General features: G+C 56.7%; 1 protein-coding gene across 7 annotated transcripts in view; it reads left to right on the top strand.

Annotated features, from left to right (window-relative positions):
- The window catches only part of SHANK2 (SH3 and multiple ankyrin repeat domains 2), a 549988-nt gene that overhangs the window by 337038 nt on the left and 197187 nt on the right, over positions 1-15763 (top strand). For all 7 annotated transcript variants that reach the window (XM_070457813.1, XM_070457814.1, XM_070457811.1 and 4 more), the window contains one exon: positions 12023-12098. In XM_070457813.1, coding sequence (XP_070313914.1) covers positions 12023-12098 — 76 coding nt within the window. The remainder of the gene's footprint in view (positions 1-12022; positions 12099-15763) is intronic.

Below are 15763 nucleotides of genomic sequence, written 5' to 3'. Positions count from 1 at the left end.
GGAGCTGGAGACCAGCCGCGTCTCCACACCATCCTTTGCCTTTGGGTTTTGGCATCTGGAGGTCTGGCTCTTGTGTGGTGCCAGCGTGTTTTGGGGACCCTACGGGACTGGTGATGGCGGGCACTCCCCATGCCCACCCACCCACACCCACTCAAAAGTGAGTTCATGGCAAGTTTTTTAAAACTTCTGATGGCCCTTACCCAGGTGGATGAGCCCAGAGCCAGTCTTCCCAGGTCTGGGCAAGAACAAAGCTGATGACACACGGCACACGTGTGTACCCTTCAGGGAGCTGGCAGTAAAGAGAACCAGGGACTCAGCTGTGTGTTGGTGCCGGAGCCCACTGCGAAGGCGGCCCGGACCACCAAAACCGAGGCGCTTCAGGGGTAGAGCATCTGACCGTGGCAGCGGGGCTGCAGGCCTCGGGGGGAAGGGCTGCTGTTTGTCCAGAGGCTGGTTCTATTCATCGAAGGGACTCGGGCACAGGTCGAGCCACTTGTCTCCCTTTACTTATTAAAAAGCAGAGACATCACTTTGCCAACACAGTTCCATATGATCAAAGCTATGGTCTTTCCAGTAGTCATGTACAGATGTGAGTTGACCCATAAAGAAGGCTGAGCGCTGAAGAACTGATGCTTTGAAACTGTGGAGAAGACTCTTGAGAGTCCCTTGGACTGCAGGGAGATCCAACCAGTCCATCCTAAAGGAAATCAATTCTGAATATTCATTGGAAGGACTGATGCTGAAGCTCGAGTACTTTGGCCGCCAGATGTGAAGAACCAACCCATTGGAAAAGATCCTATACTGGGAAAGATTGAAGGCAGGAGGAGAAGGGGACGACAGAGGATGAGACGGTTGGATGGCACCACCGACTCGATGGACATGAGCGTGAGCAGGCTCCGGGAGTTGGTGATGGACGGGGAGGCCTGGCGCGCTGCAGTCCATGGGGTCGCAAAGACTCAGACACAACATGGCAACTGAACAACAGAAACACAACACACAGGAGAGGCTGAGTGTCAGAGGAGCCGGCGCCCTCCTGGGTCGCTGCGATTCTGCCGAGCCATCCACGGACCTGAGCTCTTTCTTGTACCTGCAAACAGAGAAATACCCTTGCTAGAGTACTGTTCTTTCTCCTGGGGAGTTTTTGACCTGAGAGTGGGATTCCGAATTCCTTCACTGAGGGGTTTAAACAGTGTTCCGAGCAAGTTTGGCCCCATGTGCTGTCCTGCAGAGACGGTCTCTCTGTGGTCATGGTGGGCAGGTGATGGCCAGAGATGTCTGTGCCCTGATCCCTGGAACAGGCGATTGTGTCCGGATATGTAGCCAAGGGCAAGGAAGGTCACAGATGGAAAGAAGGTTGGTAGTCGACTGACTTTAAGATGAGGGGCGATGATCCTGGGTCCCAGGGGTCCTTAAATTGGAAGAGGGAAACACAGACTTCAGAATCAGAGTGATGGGGATTTGAGGGTTTGACCTACAGTGCTGGCTTGGGAGGTGGAGGCAGGGACCACAAGCCAAGGAATGGGGAAGCCTCTAGAAGCCAGAAAAGGCAAAGGGACAGGCTCACCCCTGGAGCCTCCCACGGGCAGGACCCCCGCCACACCTTGATCCTAGCTGCTGAGACCCCCCCGCGGATCCTGAGCTATGGAGTCGCAAGGTCATAGTCTCCTGTTGTTCCTGGCAGGTAGATCCGTGGTCACTTGTTACAGCAGCCACAGGGAGCTAATCCCCCAACCTTACTGGGCGCGTGGGATGAAGTCCAGCTGTCTTTGAGGAACAAGGTCCCTATTTTCCTTCCCCTCCTCCATGAGGCCCGTATCAGGCTCCCGGAAGGTGCTAGATCCGTGGTCTGCAGCTGATGTAGTGACCGAGTGAGGGAGCCCGGCTGCTGTGGTGTGACTGTGAGAAGTGGCTTCAGGTCAAAGTCGCACCCCTCAGCCAGTGGTCCTCAGAGGTGAGGCCTTACCTCCGTGCCCAGCGGTGGGGTGGGCACCTGTCAGCCCAGAGCTGTGACCGTAGTGGTGGAGCTGGGTGCTGAGCTCCCTGCCCACCCCCCACTGCCCCCCGCACTGCGTGGGCTCACCAGCCCTTCACGCTGGTTTGCCCCCTTTCATGAGCCCTGGGGTCTGGCCCAGGAGGGAAGTCATGGTGAACTCGAGACCCCAGCCCGCCCCCCCACACACACCTGCCTCCAGCCGGCCCACCTGTGCCCACCGAGGCTTCTTCCTACACTCCTGTCTAGGGTCCTCCACCGCATGGAGCCCATGGGCATCGTCGGTTTTAAAGCAGAGAAGTTATTTCTGTCTCCATCCCCGTCGGTGGTTTCTTTCCTCCTTGTGGTTCGGAGCTTGCCCTTGGCTCACCGGCCCGGGTGTGGCCTGAACGGTGCCTGACTTAAAACTCGCCAGAGATGGTGGGAGCCTCGTGGGCGGGAGGCGTGTGGATGCTGGCGGCGGCCCCGCGGCCCGACTCCACGCAGGAGGCGCCAGCTCGTGGGCTGGCTGCACGCCACGTGGTGAGGGTGTGGGGGCCCCCACGTGCAGGGGTGCCCTCCGTCCTTTCTGCCTCTTTGGGGCGAGGGGCTGACTGTGACAGCCAAGAAGGCGCGGAGTCCAGGGGAGGGGCTGGAACACGGGGGAGCTGTGGGGGGAGGCGTGGGGGTTCTCAGAGGCCACGTCCTCTTCTCGCTGTCTTTGGAGCGCTGTCTCTCTGTGTCTCTCTGCCTCTCCCTGTGTGTCTCTCCGTCTCCGTCTCTGTCTTGATCACTCACCATCTCTGTCTCTCTGTGCATCTCTGTCTCCCCCTCTGTCTGTCTATCTCTGCATCGTTGTGTATATCTGTCTCTGGATGTCTGTCTGTCTCTCGGTGCCTGCCTCTGTCTGACTCCCCTTTGGCTGGGCTTGAGGCTCGGCTCCAGTGGACACAGCCAGGCAGGACTCTGAAGGCAGCGGAAGCCCCCGCCTCTGAGTTGCTGTCCTGCATAGCGAGTGAGCTCAGCCGGTTGTCAGCTCACAGGCCTGCAGGGCAGCCGTGCGAGGGGCACGCCTGGGTTCTGTGCTCCCCTCCCTTGGACTCCACGCTCCCTGTCTCAGGCTCCCGGGGGCAGCGCGTCACCGGGCTGGGCCACAGCCGGAGGCCCAGGGGAGCTCACTGATTTGGGTGAGGGGGGGACGAACTGGGCCGCGTGACCTGGAAATGTTGCATCGTCTTTCGCTCAGTGTCCCGTCCCTGGCCGGTCTTGACTCTCTCATGGAGCGGGGAGGCGTCTGGACCTCCCGGCCCCAGTGCCCTCCCTCTGGTTGTGCTGGCCCAGGGGCATCTGCCTCGGGCCAGGTTGGAGGTCCTCCCTGAGGGCGTGCTGCCCCCGGGGATGTTAGGAACCCTGCATGTTATCACGGTCAACACAGAGAATAGGACATGGAGGCAGGTGTCCACGGCTGCCCTGGCTAGCTGCACCATCGTGGTGGACCCGCTGCCCATCTGGACCCCTGGGTGAAATCCGGAGACGCTGCCTCAGTCCACTTGGGTGACGCGAGTTTCTGTCCAGAGCAACAAAGGAGCTGGAAGATAGGGAGGGCTCTTGTGGTTCAAGAGACATAAAACCCACGCGAGCCGAGTCAGAGGAGGAAAGCTTCCCCCGCCACCCCGTAGGGACGCAGCGGCCTCTCCTGCCCCCCGAGGTGGAACGTGGGGCCCAGCAGGTCCCAGAAGCAGGTTCTGGAAGCAGGATGTGGGGGCCTTTTGGGGAGCCACGCCAGCTCAGCCATCTCTCTAGGCCTACACGTGTCACCACTACCCTGAGCCTCTTGCTTCAGCGTCCGTTCTTCGTGCCCCCGACGAGGTGAGCCCCATGACAGCCTCGGTGCCCAAGCAGAGGCGCCCTCCATTTACACGGGGGACAGAGACTGATTACTCTTATTCCAGGCTCCCTGGAGGGGCTCTGATGAGGGTCCCAGAAGCAGGTTCTGGAAGCAGGATGTGGGGGCCTTTTGGGGAGCCATGCCAGCTCAGCCATCTCTCTAGGCCTACACATGTCACCACTACCCTGAGCCTCTTGCTTCAGCGTCCGTTCTTCATGCCCCCGACAAGGTGAGCCCCATGACAGCCTCGGTGCCCAAGCAGAGGCGCCCTCCATTTACACGGGGGACAGAGACTGATTACTCTTATTCCAGGTTCCCTGGAGGGGCTCTGATGAGCCGGGCCGGCAGTTCTGGTCAGGGCATGAGGTTCTGAGTACAGATGTGGTTGGGGTCTTCTTCTGTCCCAGGGGCAGAAGGGTGCTTTTCAAGACGGCTTCCTTCCCCTTCTCCAACAGCAGGGGCCGACAGCCCACCGGGAAGGGTGTTGGACACGGGATGGCATTTCACCCTCCCCACAAGGCCGGAAGGTCCATTCTGCTGCTGGCCCTATTTTACAGATGAGAAAACTGAGGCTTGGAGAGGCTATTTCCTGCCCAGGGCCATGCCGCTCTCTAGGACTAAAGCTCACGTTGCCTTGTCTAGACGCAGCCTTCCCTCCCTGCCTCTCCTGTCCACAGCAACTCACGAGTGAGGGGACCGCCCCACGTGGGAGCCAGGTCGGGGTCCGGGCCTGGCGTTCATGCGGCCTCAGCCCTGCTCTGGGGTTCTCACCCTCTCCCCACGGCCATTTCTTGCCCCTACAGCCCACATCGTCCCCACACCACGGTTTGAGTCCTTTTTTGACCTTTCAGAGTCTTGATCGGTTTCTCTGAGACGGTTCCCCTTCTTGTTTCCTTTGCCGGGAACAGTGACACTCAACCCAGAGGCCACGAGACCTTCCCCGGCTTCCTCGCCGAGCCAGGAGGGATCGTCTCCCAGCAGCTCTACGGGAAGGGCTATTTTAGATGCTGACAATCTGAATCTCGTCATGCAATCTGTCACTCCCTTTCACGAGTCGCACGAGGTATAGGGAATGGAATTTCTAGGTGTCTTTTTATTTCCTCTCCATGTGGGTTTTTCTAGGCCATATTCCGAGAAATCTTTCAGGACACACCAGCTTGATCACTTTGTGACCCTCTTCCAGGCCGGGGGGTTTGGTCCCCCGTCACATGGGTGGTGGAGGGGGATGGGTCACCCCAAGAAGGCCCAGCGGCTCTGGGTGCATTTCATCCAAATGTCTGGCTTGACAGTGGAGAAAATGAGAGTCCAGGGCTGCGGGGAGCGGTCGCAGGGCGTTTCCCCCAAGGTCAAGGCCAGGACTGCGGTTTCTCGGTTTGCTGGGTGGCCGCTTCCACTCCCTAGCGTCGGAATTAAACTCAGTCTTCTGCGCGGTATCCTCAACTTGTCCCAGTTTCACACCCAGGGAGGTGGCTGTGCCAACGCTGGATGAGAACAAAGGCTCCCAGAAACGTGGGCTTTTTCCCCCTTGGCCTGGTCACTCCACAGCTGTTGAGCACCTACTGTGTGCCAGGCTGTTTAGTAGGAGCTGGGGGCCCAGCAGCGCAGTCAACTTTGAGGTGGGGGAGGAACGTCCCAGAGAGAATCTTACGAGTGCGAAGGCCCCGGGGTGCCAATGAGCTCATCCGGTTCAAGGAAGAAAAGAAAGTGTTAGTTGCTCAGTCATGGCCAACTCTTTGTGACCCCCATGGACTCTAGCCCACCAGGCTCCTCTGTCTGTGGGATTCCTCAGGCGAGAATTCTGGAGTGGGTAGCTGTTCCCTTCTCCAGGGGATCTTCCCGACCCAGGGATCGAAGCCCAGGTTTCCTGAATTGCAGGCAGATTCTTTTCCATCTGAGCCGCCAGGGAAGCCCAAGAGGAGGCTGAGAGAGAGGAGCGGAGTGATCCAGGAGGGAAGAGTGAGCAGAGAGGAGGGGTCAGAGGCAGACGGGGCCTCGTCGCCACAGACCTGTGTCCTCAGGGGCACGAGGACACAGAGGCAGCTCTGATTTCATTGGGAAACCATTGGAAAATGGTAAGCAGAAAAGTGGCGTCACCTGATACATTTTCTGAAGCTAATTCTATGTAGAGGTTCAGAAGATGATGTCCATTCGGACTAGAGTGGTAGTGACCACTGGCCTCCAAGCTGATTGGGACGCGACGTTTCCATGTGAAGCAATGAGCCTGAAACTAGCCCAGGAGGTGGGCCCGGTTGTGAACCATTCACTTCAAGACGCTTCTGTGTGGTTTAGGAAGCATGAGTCACTAGTTCCCGCTTAGGTGGTTAGTTTTTCAGCCTCCCTTTTCATAAGCAGAGGGGCCTCCCTCTCTGATACTCACAGAGGCCTGTGATGCCTGCTAAGCTCTCTCCATGTCCAATGGAGTGTGTTCCTATCACATCTTGGGTGGTTTTCCACTTTATCCTAGAAAGAATAGGCATCTTCCCAGACAGGGGCCAAACTCAGCCTCTGCCTTGATCTTGTCTGGTCTCCCTTTCTACCCTGGCCAGGACTCTTGGTTGCCAGAAAGCCAGTTCTGCCAGGCTTGAGCAAAACATGGAGTGTACTGACTTCATGACAGAGAAGACCATGCGTGGCCCGCATCAGTCAGCGTATCCCGGGAAAGCTGCAGTAACAAACACGCCTCTGATCTCAGTGGCCTGAAACCACAAAGCTTTCTTTCCCACTCACACCACCTGTTTGTCATGCATCCCAGGGGGCACACTTGGGGACCCAGGTTCTTAGAAGAACCATCATCTCAGACATTTTGGTTGCCATGCCCACAGGCAAAGAAGCAGTGTGGAGGTGAAGGGGGCTGGGGGCGGGGGGATCTTGGATTGGGAACTATATGTTCCATCCATCTAGGAAGTGACATGAGTCAGTTTTGGGAAAGCTCATTTGGACAAAATGAGTTTTGAGGATCCATCCAAGCACACACCCAGAGGGAATAAAGCCAGAAATCCTGAATGAGTAGCCTTCATGACCACCAGCAGCGAAAATCCAGGGATTCTCAGCGACAGGCCCACATGTCCCTCTGGCCCTGGGCCAGCTCTCGGCCCTGCCTCCTGCTGTGTGCCGGCTGCCTTCACAGGCTGGTTCCCCCCGTGACATGCTATGATGCCCAGTGGCTGCCCACAGCCCGCGTCCTCCCACCTCATGGCCAAGATCGCCTTCCGCAGCCTCCAGACTTCAAAACTCCTCAGAAAAAAAGCCCCTCTGCAGGTCATGGATGGGTTGCTGGTGAAGATGCCTCCTCCCAGGGACCCAAGAGGATGCTGACCCACGAGGCTGTGACTCGCAGTGGCTTGGGTGACCTCAGGCAGCTCGCTCAACCTCTCTGAGCCTCATCTTCCTCACTTGTCAGCCAGGAGCAGTAACAGTATTGAGCTCATGAAGATAAACCACTTAGAATAGCTGTGGATGTTTGGAAACACAACAGCTGTTGGCAACTCTCAGCCAGGCTCCAGAGGCACAACGCTGGGGGTCTGCGCTCACAGGATGTTTGACCTTGGAGGCCTCCTTGAGGAGCAGAGGACCCTAATCCTACATGCACAGGAGGATAATAGAGTGCTTCCCACTTGCCGAGCACTGTTGCAGCATTTTCCATGTATTAATTCATTTACTCCTCAGTCACTTCCCTGTGAGTAGGAACTGTTATTATCCCCACTTTACAAATGAAGAGCCTGGCGACCTGCAGCCAGTAAACAGCAGAGCTGGGCTCTCTGAATGCAGGCCAGTGTAGCCTCAGAGCCCACACCCCTCATCACGGCACTCAGCTACTTCTGCGAAACAGCGGCAAGAAATCCACTCAGCCCTGGCTGCTGCAGGAAGACCAGATCAGGTGGAAGACTTCACTTACTGAAAAAAAAGAGCTATTTAGTAGAGCTGCAGTGATGACAGCAATGATGGGAATGATGTTAATGGTGATGGTGCTAATAGGGATGTGGTGATTGATATTGGTGATGGTAAAGATGATGATGTGATGATAGTGATGCTGGTGGGGGTGGTGATGGTGATGATGATGGAGGTGGTAATGGTGATGATGTCGGTGGTGAAGACGGTGGTATGGTCCTGATGATCATGATAGTGGTGATGGTAAAGATGATGTGATGAACGTATGATGATGGTGGTAGGCGGGTGTGACTATGGGATGAAGATGTGATGGTGGTGAAGATGATGGCGGTGTGGTCCTGATCATGATGGCGGTGATGGTAAAGATGCTGCTGCTGCTATGATGAGGCTGATGATGGTGGCACCGGTGACGGTAAAGGTGATGATGGTGATGGACCCCTTTGCTGTCCCTCAGGACCGTATCTCAGAGCAGAAATCTGATTGTGTCCAGAAGCCAGAGGGCGGGGAGTGTCCGTGCAGGGGGAAATTTTTCACAAAGCAGTCAGAGATAATATGATCACCAAAGCTCCCCTTTCTCTTATAAAACAATTGTGGTAGCAGAAGGGAACCCGTTGTTTTTAAGGCCAGATTAAAAACTTGGTAAATCTCATGTTAGTCTACATCCTTCTCTCTTTTGTCTAAAATTTTCTTGGTCCACAAAATCCAAAACTCTGGGAACCCCTGGCTAGCTGATCTAGAAACGGTCTCTTTCTGAAACATTTGTTTCCACTGGTAAACACGTGGACACGTACACACAGAACACACACACACGTTGACTGCACGCCCCGCTCCTGCGACCTGGAACCTGTGACCTAAGCCAGCAGCCGGTGCCAGCCAGCTCTCGGAGCCCCGCAGTTCCCTAGACAACCAGCACAGAGCCTGCACGTGGGGCTTAAGCAACAGGAAGTGAGCAATTGTGATAACAGTGAACAGCCCATCCCCACAGTCCTTCGATGGTTTCCTGAGCTGCGTTGCTTATCCCCACTTATCCTGCAGGGCCTGGGGAGTGTGTTGCCCCGCTCGGATGTCACAGGGCTGGCCTGGCCCGATGCTCTGCCTGCCCCACACAGTTATCTGACTCCTGGGGCCCTCAGCCCAGCCAACATCCCCACCCCACCCCCAAGATCCTGAGCCCCAGAGAGCAGAGGCCCCACCCTCTCTGAGTCCTTCTAATCCCCTCATGGGGGGCACAGGGCCTGACCTCCAGGTGGCCCTGAGAAATGGTAACTTGTGGAGCAGGACGCCAGAGAGGAGGACGGGGACTACCTGGGCACATGTGGTCTGGCTGCCAAGCACAGCAGACATGCATCCGGCCTGGCTGGACCAGTGCCCCCGGGTCCCTCCGACTGTGTGCAGTGTGTTTCTGTTTGCTGATTTACAGTGGACTGTTGGGATTAGGTCTGCCAGCTTCAACATTGCATGTCTGCCAAGAGTTAGACACCAGAGGTGATACAGAGAGAACCAAGGCCAGATCCCTGCCTTTAAGCACCAAGAGGGCACTCAGCCCTCACCAGGGACCCGTTGGTGTGGTCTGCTGGTTCTCAGCCTGGCCCTGTCTGCTGGCCAGGAACCCATCCCAGCCCTGTTGTTTAGCAGCCGTGTGCCTTGGCCTAGGCAATTGTCAGCAGACCCATCTGTAAAATGGGTCCAGCAGTCTTACCTCCCTCACCAGGCTTCTGTGACCAACAAGTGGGAGCCTGGATGGGCACAAATTGTGACCCAGGGGAGGGACTCAATAGATGTTAGCAAGGACAGAGATGTTACAGACCCAGGTTCCTGGAGTCTTTAATCAACAGAAATTGATAGAGGCCAGATGAGAAGTCAGGCCAGGGTTTACTGGGATGCATGCTGCCCCACGAGGGACAGAGAGCCAGAAACTCGTTCCCTTGCTGCTCTCCAGGGGAGTGAGCTGGTCCCTTAAGTGGGGTGAGGGTAGGGGCGGGTCAGTGGGTTGGGCCAAAGGAGGGACTGAGGGGGTCTGCCCACCCCCTCGGTGTGTGCAGAGATCATGCATAGTACCTGTTTTTGCTCCCTGTTCCTCGGAAGGGGCCGTAGGGCTTTTTGATCTTTTTGTATCTTGTCCAGAATCTGCCCCAACTGCACATATGTGTGTGTTTTGTTTTGAGTCCCTTAGAGTTTCTTTATATCTGTCACTCAAGGAGACGTTTGTCCAGGTGCAGACCCTGCAGTGAGGGGTCCCACACCCCAGCCTGTCCCAAAGACAGTGATGACAGAGCAGAGACAAACGCCAAGCAGAAGCGAGTGGCTCACTCCACGGCGAGGACACGCGGGGACAGGAAGGGTGGCGTGAGGTGGAGAGGAAGCAGGGGACCACCCTTGGCCGGACTTGGCGGGACCTGCAGAGTGGCACGCGGGCCCCTCCCCAGGGGCCGTGACGGGCAGATGAGTGGGCGGGACCTGCAGAGTGGCACGCGGGCCCCTCCCCAGGGGCCGTGACGGGCAGATGAGTGGGTGCAAGAGCAGCACTTGGAACAGGGCCTGGGACCCAGTCAGTGCTCAGAGTCAGGGACCACGATGGGGATGCAGCTGTTAGCGAGGTCCAGGGAGCTGTAACTTGCGTGTCATTGGAGCCTTGGGTGGCGTGATGGGAAAGGCCGGGGGAGCCGAGTCACGGAGTGCCTTTAAGGCAGTGTTAGCTGCTGTGACACGCAGGTCCCTGAAGCGTAGCACAAGGCAGGACAAGGCTGCTGCCCACGTTCACAGCTGACGCACAGCGACCCAGGCGTTGCTAGGAGTCCTTGAGGATCCCATCATCCTCTCGGGCCTGGGAGTCCTAGCTCTGAGCTGGGAGAAGCAGCAGGAGAGGGCGTGGAGATCTCCCTGGCCTCCGCAGAAGCCAAGCTTGGAGGGACACACACACCCCCCTCCCCTCCCCACCTGCGGTGGCGTATGCTCAAGTTCCATTGGTGAGAGCTGGTCACGTGGCCATGCCTTGCTGCAGGGGGTGCTGGGAAATGTAGTCCTAAGCTGGCCACCTGCTGCTCTCGGCTCCCCCAAAGGAAACACCACACTTTATGTTAATAGAAGGGGGTGTGTATTTTTGCTGCATCAGCTGCCTCTGGGCCTGAGGAGAGTCGGCTGTTATCAGGCATACCCTTCTCAACGCCCTTGCAGTTGTTCACGTTTCCACTGCAGATGTGCTTTTGGGTTTGGATAAAGTTACATTTGCTTTGAAACGTGGGGTCAGGGAGCCGGACCACAGTTACGAGGGTTTACATGAGCTTTGAGCCATCCTCCTGAAGCCAACTGCAAAACTTTTCCAGGGTTTGGGAAAGAAGGTATGCAGGAGGTTTGTGGGGGGAAAATATCTGAACAATAAATCAGAGGCAGCCGTATTTCTTGCATTTGTGCTATTGTGGGTTTGTTCCCCCTCCAGCTCTGAGCTATCAATTAAGCCTAACTACACCATTCATAATTTCCCGTGAAATTTACCTCAAAATGTGCTGAGTAAGAGAAGTAAGCAGAGGACTTAATTAGGAACTTATCATGTCTGTTTGGTTTTTGTTTGTTTTAGGAGAAAGTAGTGATAATCAGGGGCTTCCCAGGTGGCACAGTGGTAAAGAATCCACCTGCCAATGCAGGAGACACAAGAGATTCGAGTTCAATCCCTGGGTTGGGAAGATCCCCTGGAGAAGGAAATGGCAACCCACTATCCTAGCCTGGGAAATCCCACTCACAGAGGAGCCTGGGGGGCCTACAGTCCATGGAGATGCAAAGAGTTGGACACGACTGAGCGACTGAACACACACACACACAATGATAATCAGCAAAATAGCAATAAACATTCTTTTTTCCCCAAAGCAGTCATCCACAGGTTATCAGGTTTGCTGGACGGCTTGGCAGCATCACTTGAGAATACCATTCTAGCAGATTCCGTGTGCCGGGTGGGCCGCCACTGCTCCCACTGGGACCTGCACGGCCCTGTCTCCTTTGCAGAGGGCATCCTCCACCACCTGGGGACCCTGGGACTCAGCCTCCATGGGGACCGGAGCGCGGGACTCTCCAACAGTCATCCTTGGCGTTCATCGGCGTCCCCCACACTTTGCAAAGTTAGGCCGCAGAGCAGGGCCTCATCTCTCTCCCAGATCTTTCCCCAGGAGAAGCGGGTCCCACGCTTCCGAGGTCAGACAAACACGGGAGCCTGGCCAGCCTCTTGTGGTTTCAGCGTTTGGGGACCGTGACTTTCTAAATGATGTCTCTCTTCCCTCTCTGTGCAGAAACTCGTGCAGACCGCAGCAAGAAGCTCTTCCGGCACTACACAGTCGGCTCCTATGACAGCTTCGATGCCTCCAGGTAAGACGTCTTTCCTCCTGCCAGGCCCCCTCTGCTCAAAGATGCTCGTAGGCGTCAGGAAGGCGCTGGACCATCCTGCATGGAGCACTCGGGTCCTTGGCTTGATTCCTTCTGTGTGACCCCCGTCACCGTGCCCCACCCTCACCCCTGTGGACATGGGCTGGGATGATGGAGACCACCATCTTCCAGAGGACCCGCTTGAGAAGTGGTCTCTGGGCCGCCCACGGCTCACAGTTGGGCTGGAGCGCACGGATGGAGTGGCCAGGGGAGAGGAGGAGGCGAGCCTGGCCTTGTTTGGGGGGAAAGCAGGACAAGTGGGCAAGATGACCTTGCTGGGCCGCAGGAGCCTGGAGGTGGCTGCATGTGGCAGCGTCTTCCTGGGGGACATGAGAGTAGCCTCCGCTTCCATGTTATTTGCATTTTCCCCGCTCCTCCAGCCTCTGAGTCGAAGATTTGGTCAGAGGAGGGCTCATCCTGGTGACCCGAAAGCTGGCAGACCTTGCAGGAGGGGCAGGTTTGCTTTCTGGTTCCTTCAGAAGTGGCTCATTTGGTTCCTGCAGAGAGCGTTGTGGCATGGGGCGGGGGTTCAGGTTTTCCAGCAGAAACACACTCATGTAACGCAGGGAGCCCTTCCTCGGGTCCTGGCACCTCTGCCTTTTAGCTCTGGGGGCCGCGGAGGCGGACCGGGGTCCTGCTGGGCGAGGGGGAGCGCCGTTTCGGACCATGACTCCAGGAAGAGCTGGGAGGGAGTGGCACTTCTGGCCCGTGTTCCCACCGCTGCGTCAGCTTCTCCGGCTCTGAGTGTCCCCAAGCGCGAAGTTTCTCTGTCCCCCCACCCAGACTAAGGACTCTTACTGGACAAGGTGGGGGCGGGGAGCTCAGTGAGGACCAACCGGAGGCCCCGTCTGGAGTTCCCTGCCCACCCCACCTGAGAAGGGGGGGGGAAGGATCCGGAACCCCGCCCCTGGTTCTCCCCGGACTCTCTCGGTGGGGTCTTAATGCTCGTCTGCCTGCCGAGGGGCGGGACCTGGTTTCATGTGTTTGTTTTTACTGAGTTAAAATTTCCATAACCTAAGGTGACCATCGGAGAAGGCAATGGCACCCCACTCCAGGACTCTTGTCTGGAAACTCCCATGGACGGAGGAGCCTGGTAGGCTGCAGTCCATGAGGTCCCTAAGAGTTGGACACGACTGAGCGACTTCACTTTCACTTTTCACTTTGATGCGCTGGAGAAGGAAATGGCAACCCACCCCAGTGTTCTTGCCTGGAGAATCCCAGGGACGGGGGAGCCTGATGGGCTGCCGTCTGCGGGGTCTCAGAGAGTGGGACAGGACTGCAGTGACGCAGCAGCAGCAACGTGAACGTAAAGCGCCCAGTTCGGCAGCGTTTAGTGCCCTCACAGTGTTGTGCAACCATCGTTTTTATCAGGCCTCGCTGGGGGCCCAGCGGTAAAGAACCCGCCTGCCAGTGCAGGAGACACGGGTTCGGTCCCTGCCCCGGGAAGATCCCCTGGTCAAGGAAATGGCAGCCCACTCCAGTACTCTTGCCTCATGGACTATGGTCCATGGAGTCACAGAGGTGGATATGACTTAGCAGCTAAACAACATCACCTTTATCTGGTTCCACAGCATTTCTGTTGCCTGGAAAAGCAGCCCCCTAACCCATGAAGCAGTCTCCATCCTTCCCTGCCCCATCCCCCTGCGGCCACCAGTCTGCTTTCTGTCGCTAGAGACTTGCCTGTTCTGGACATCTCCCAGAAATGGAATCCTGCAGTGTGGAGCGTATGCAGTCCTCTGCGAATGGTTTCTTCACTTAGTAGAATATTTTCAAGGTTCGTCCATGCTGTGGCGTGTGTCAGGGCTTCATCCCTTTTTTTCTCTAATTTTTTATTGAGGTGAAATACAAGTGGGCTTCCCTGATAGCTCAGTTGGTACAGAATCTGCCTGCAATGCAGGAGACCCCCGGTTCGATTCCTGGGTCGGGAAGATCCGCTAGAGAAGGGTTAGGCTACCCACTCCAGTATTCTTGGGCTTCCCTGTGGCTCAGCTGGTAAAGAATCCACCTGCAATGCTGGAGACCTGGGTTTGATCCCTGGGTTGGGAAGATCCCCTGAAGAAGGGAAAGGCTACCCCTTCTCCAGTATTCTAGCCTGGAGAATTCCATGGACTGTACAGTCCACGGGGTCGCAAAGAGTCGGACACAACTGAGCGACTTTCACTTTCAGTGCAAAATGCAAGTAACGTAAACTTTACCAGCGTAACCACGTGTCAGCGCAGCTCAGTGGCATGGTAGTTGATCAGGCGCTCAGTCGTGTCCGACTCTTCGCGACCCCGTGGACTGCAGCGCGCCAGGCCTCCCTGTTTTCGCTGTCTCCTGGAGCGTGCTCATACTTGTGTCCTTCGAGTCAGTGATGCCATCATAACCGTGTCTGAGTGCACAGCCCGGTGGCATCAGGTACGTTCACGGTGTGTGCAGCAGTTCCCGCCATCCTTTGCCAGAAAACTCTCATCTTCCCAATCTGACGCTCTGTCCCCATTAAACGTTCGCTCCCCACCCCTCCCCCAGCGCATGGCCCCACCGTCCTGCTTTCTGTCTGAGAACCTGACCGCCCTGGGGGCCTCCTTGTAAGTGGAATCATCTGCTGTTTGTCCGTTTTATGTCTGGCTTCTTTCACAGAGCATAATGTCCTCAAGGTGCATCTGTGTCATACCAGATGTCAGAATAACCTTCCTTTTTGATGATGAATAGTATTCCATCATGGGGAGGGACCACATTTTGTGTATCCATTCATCTGTGGACGGGCACTTGAGTTGCTTCCACCTTCCGGCTATTGTAAATAGGCTGCTGTGGACACTTGTGTACAGGTATTTTTTTTGAACACCTGTTTCCAGTTCTTTTGTGCGTATACCTAGGCGGGGAACCACTGGTTCTAGGGTTCCCCTATCCCAGCCTCCTTTCTCTCATAAACAAGATGTGCTGGGACAGAAATGTGATTCCCAGCAGAGCAGCCAGTCCCCTCTTTCGGGGGACTTTCGGGCTCTTCAGACCTTTCTGAGACCGCCCACCTTCTGACCTTAAAAGCCCAAGCTGTGATCTGCAGCGTGGCTGCCAGCGCAATCCAGAAAGGGCGCTCAGAGAAGCGATGGTTTCCAGGGAGTCAGGCCTGCCCCGGGCTTCTGCCGATGAGTCTCTATCTGGGTCAGATGAGTTGTTTGTGCCTTAGCAGGAGGCCGCCCATCAAAGTGGACCCTGGGCCCATGGTCACGGTCAGCACGCTGTCACACTTGGCTTCCCTTATAGCAGGGAGGGGCACCTGAGGCTCCAAAAACACCCGGGAGCTGTTGCCATGGTGACTTGGAGGGCCGTCCAGGCTGGGCGTGGGGCTTTGAGGGAAGGGGCCTCTGAGAGCTGGGAGGGCCGGGCATGGCTCACCCACAGGCTGTGGCCTTGGCAGAAACGTGTCCCCATGAGATCCGCCACCAGCGGAGAGTAGCCAGCAGGCCACCCTCGGCGTGTGTGTGTGTGAGGGCGGGTGTGTACGCACGCTCAGCGCTCGGGACGGGCTGGGCTGCCTCCCCACAGAGGAGCCGTGAGGGGCCTGACTTGACTGAGCTGGGAGGAGGGAAGACCCTGGGGCTGGGCAGGCTGGGCCATGTGTCCTGTGA

The sequence above is a fragment of the Odocoileus virginianus genome, chromosome 28 (assembly GCF_023699985.2).
Source record: "Odocoileus virginianus isolate 20LAN1187 ecotype Illinois chromosome 28, Ovbor_1.2, whole genome shotgun sequence".
NCBI classification, from domain to species: domain Eukaryota; kingdom Metazoa; phylum Chordata; class Mammalia; order Artiodactyla; family Cervidae; genus Odocoileus; species Odocoileus virginianus.
This window is presented reverse-complemented; position numbering and strand designations above follow the sequence as displayed.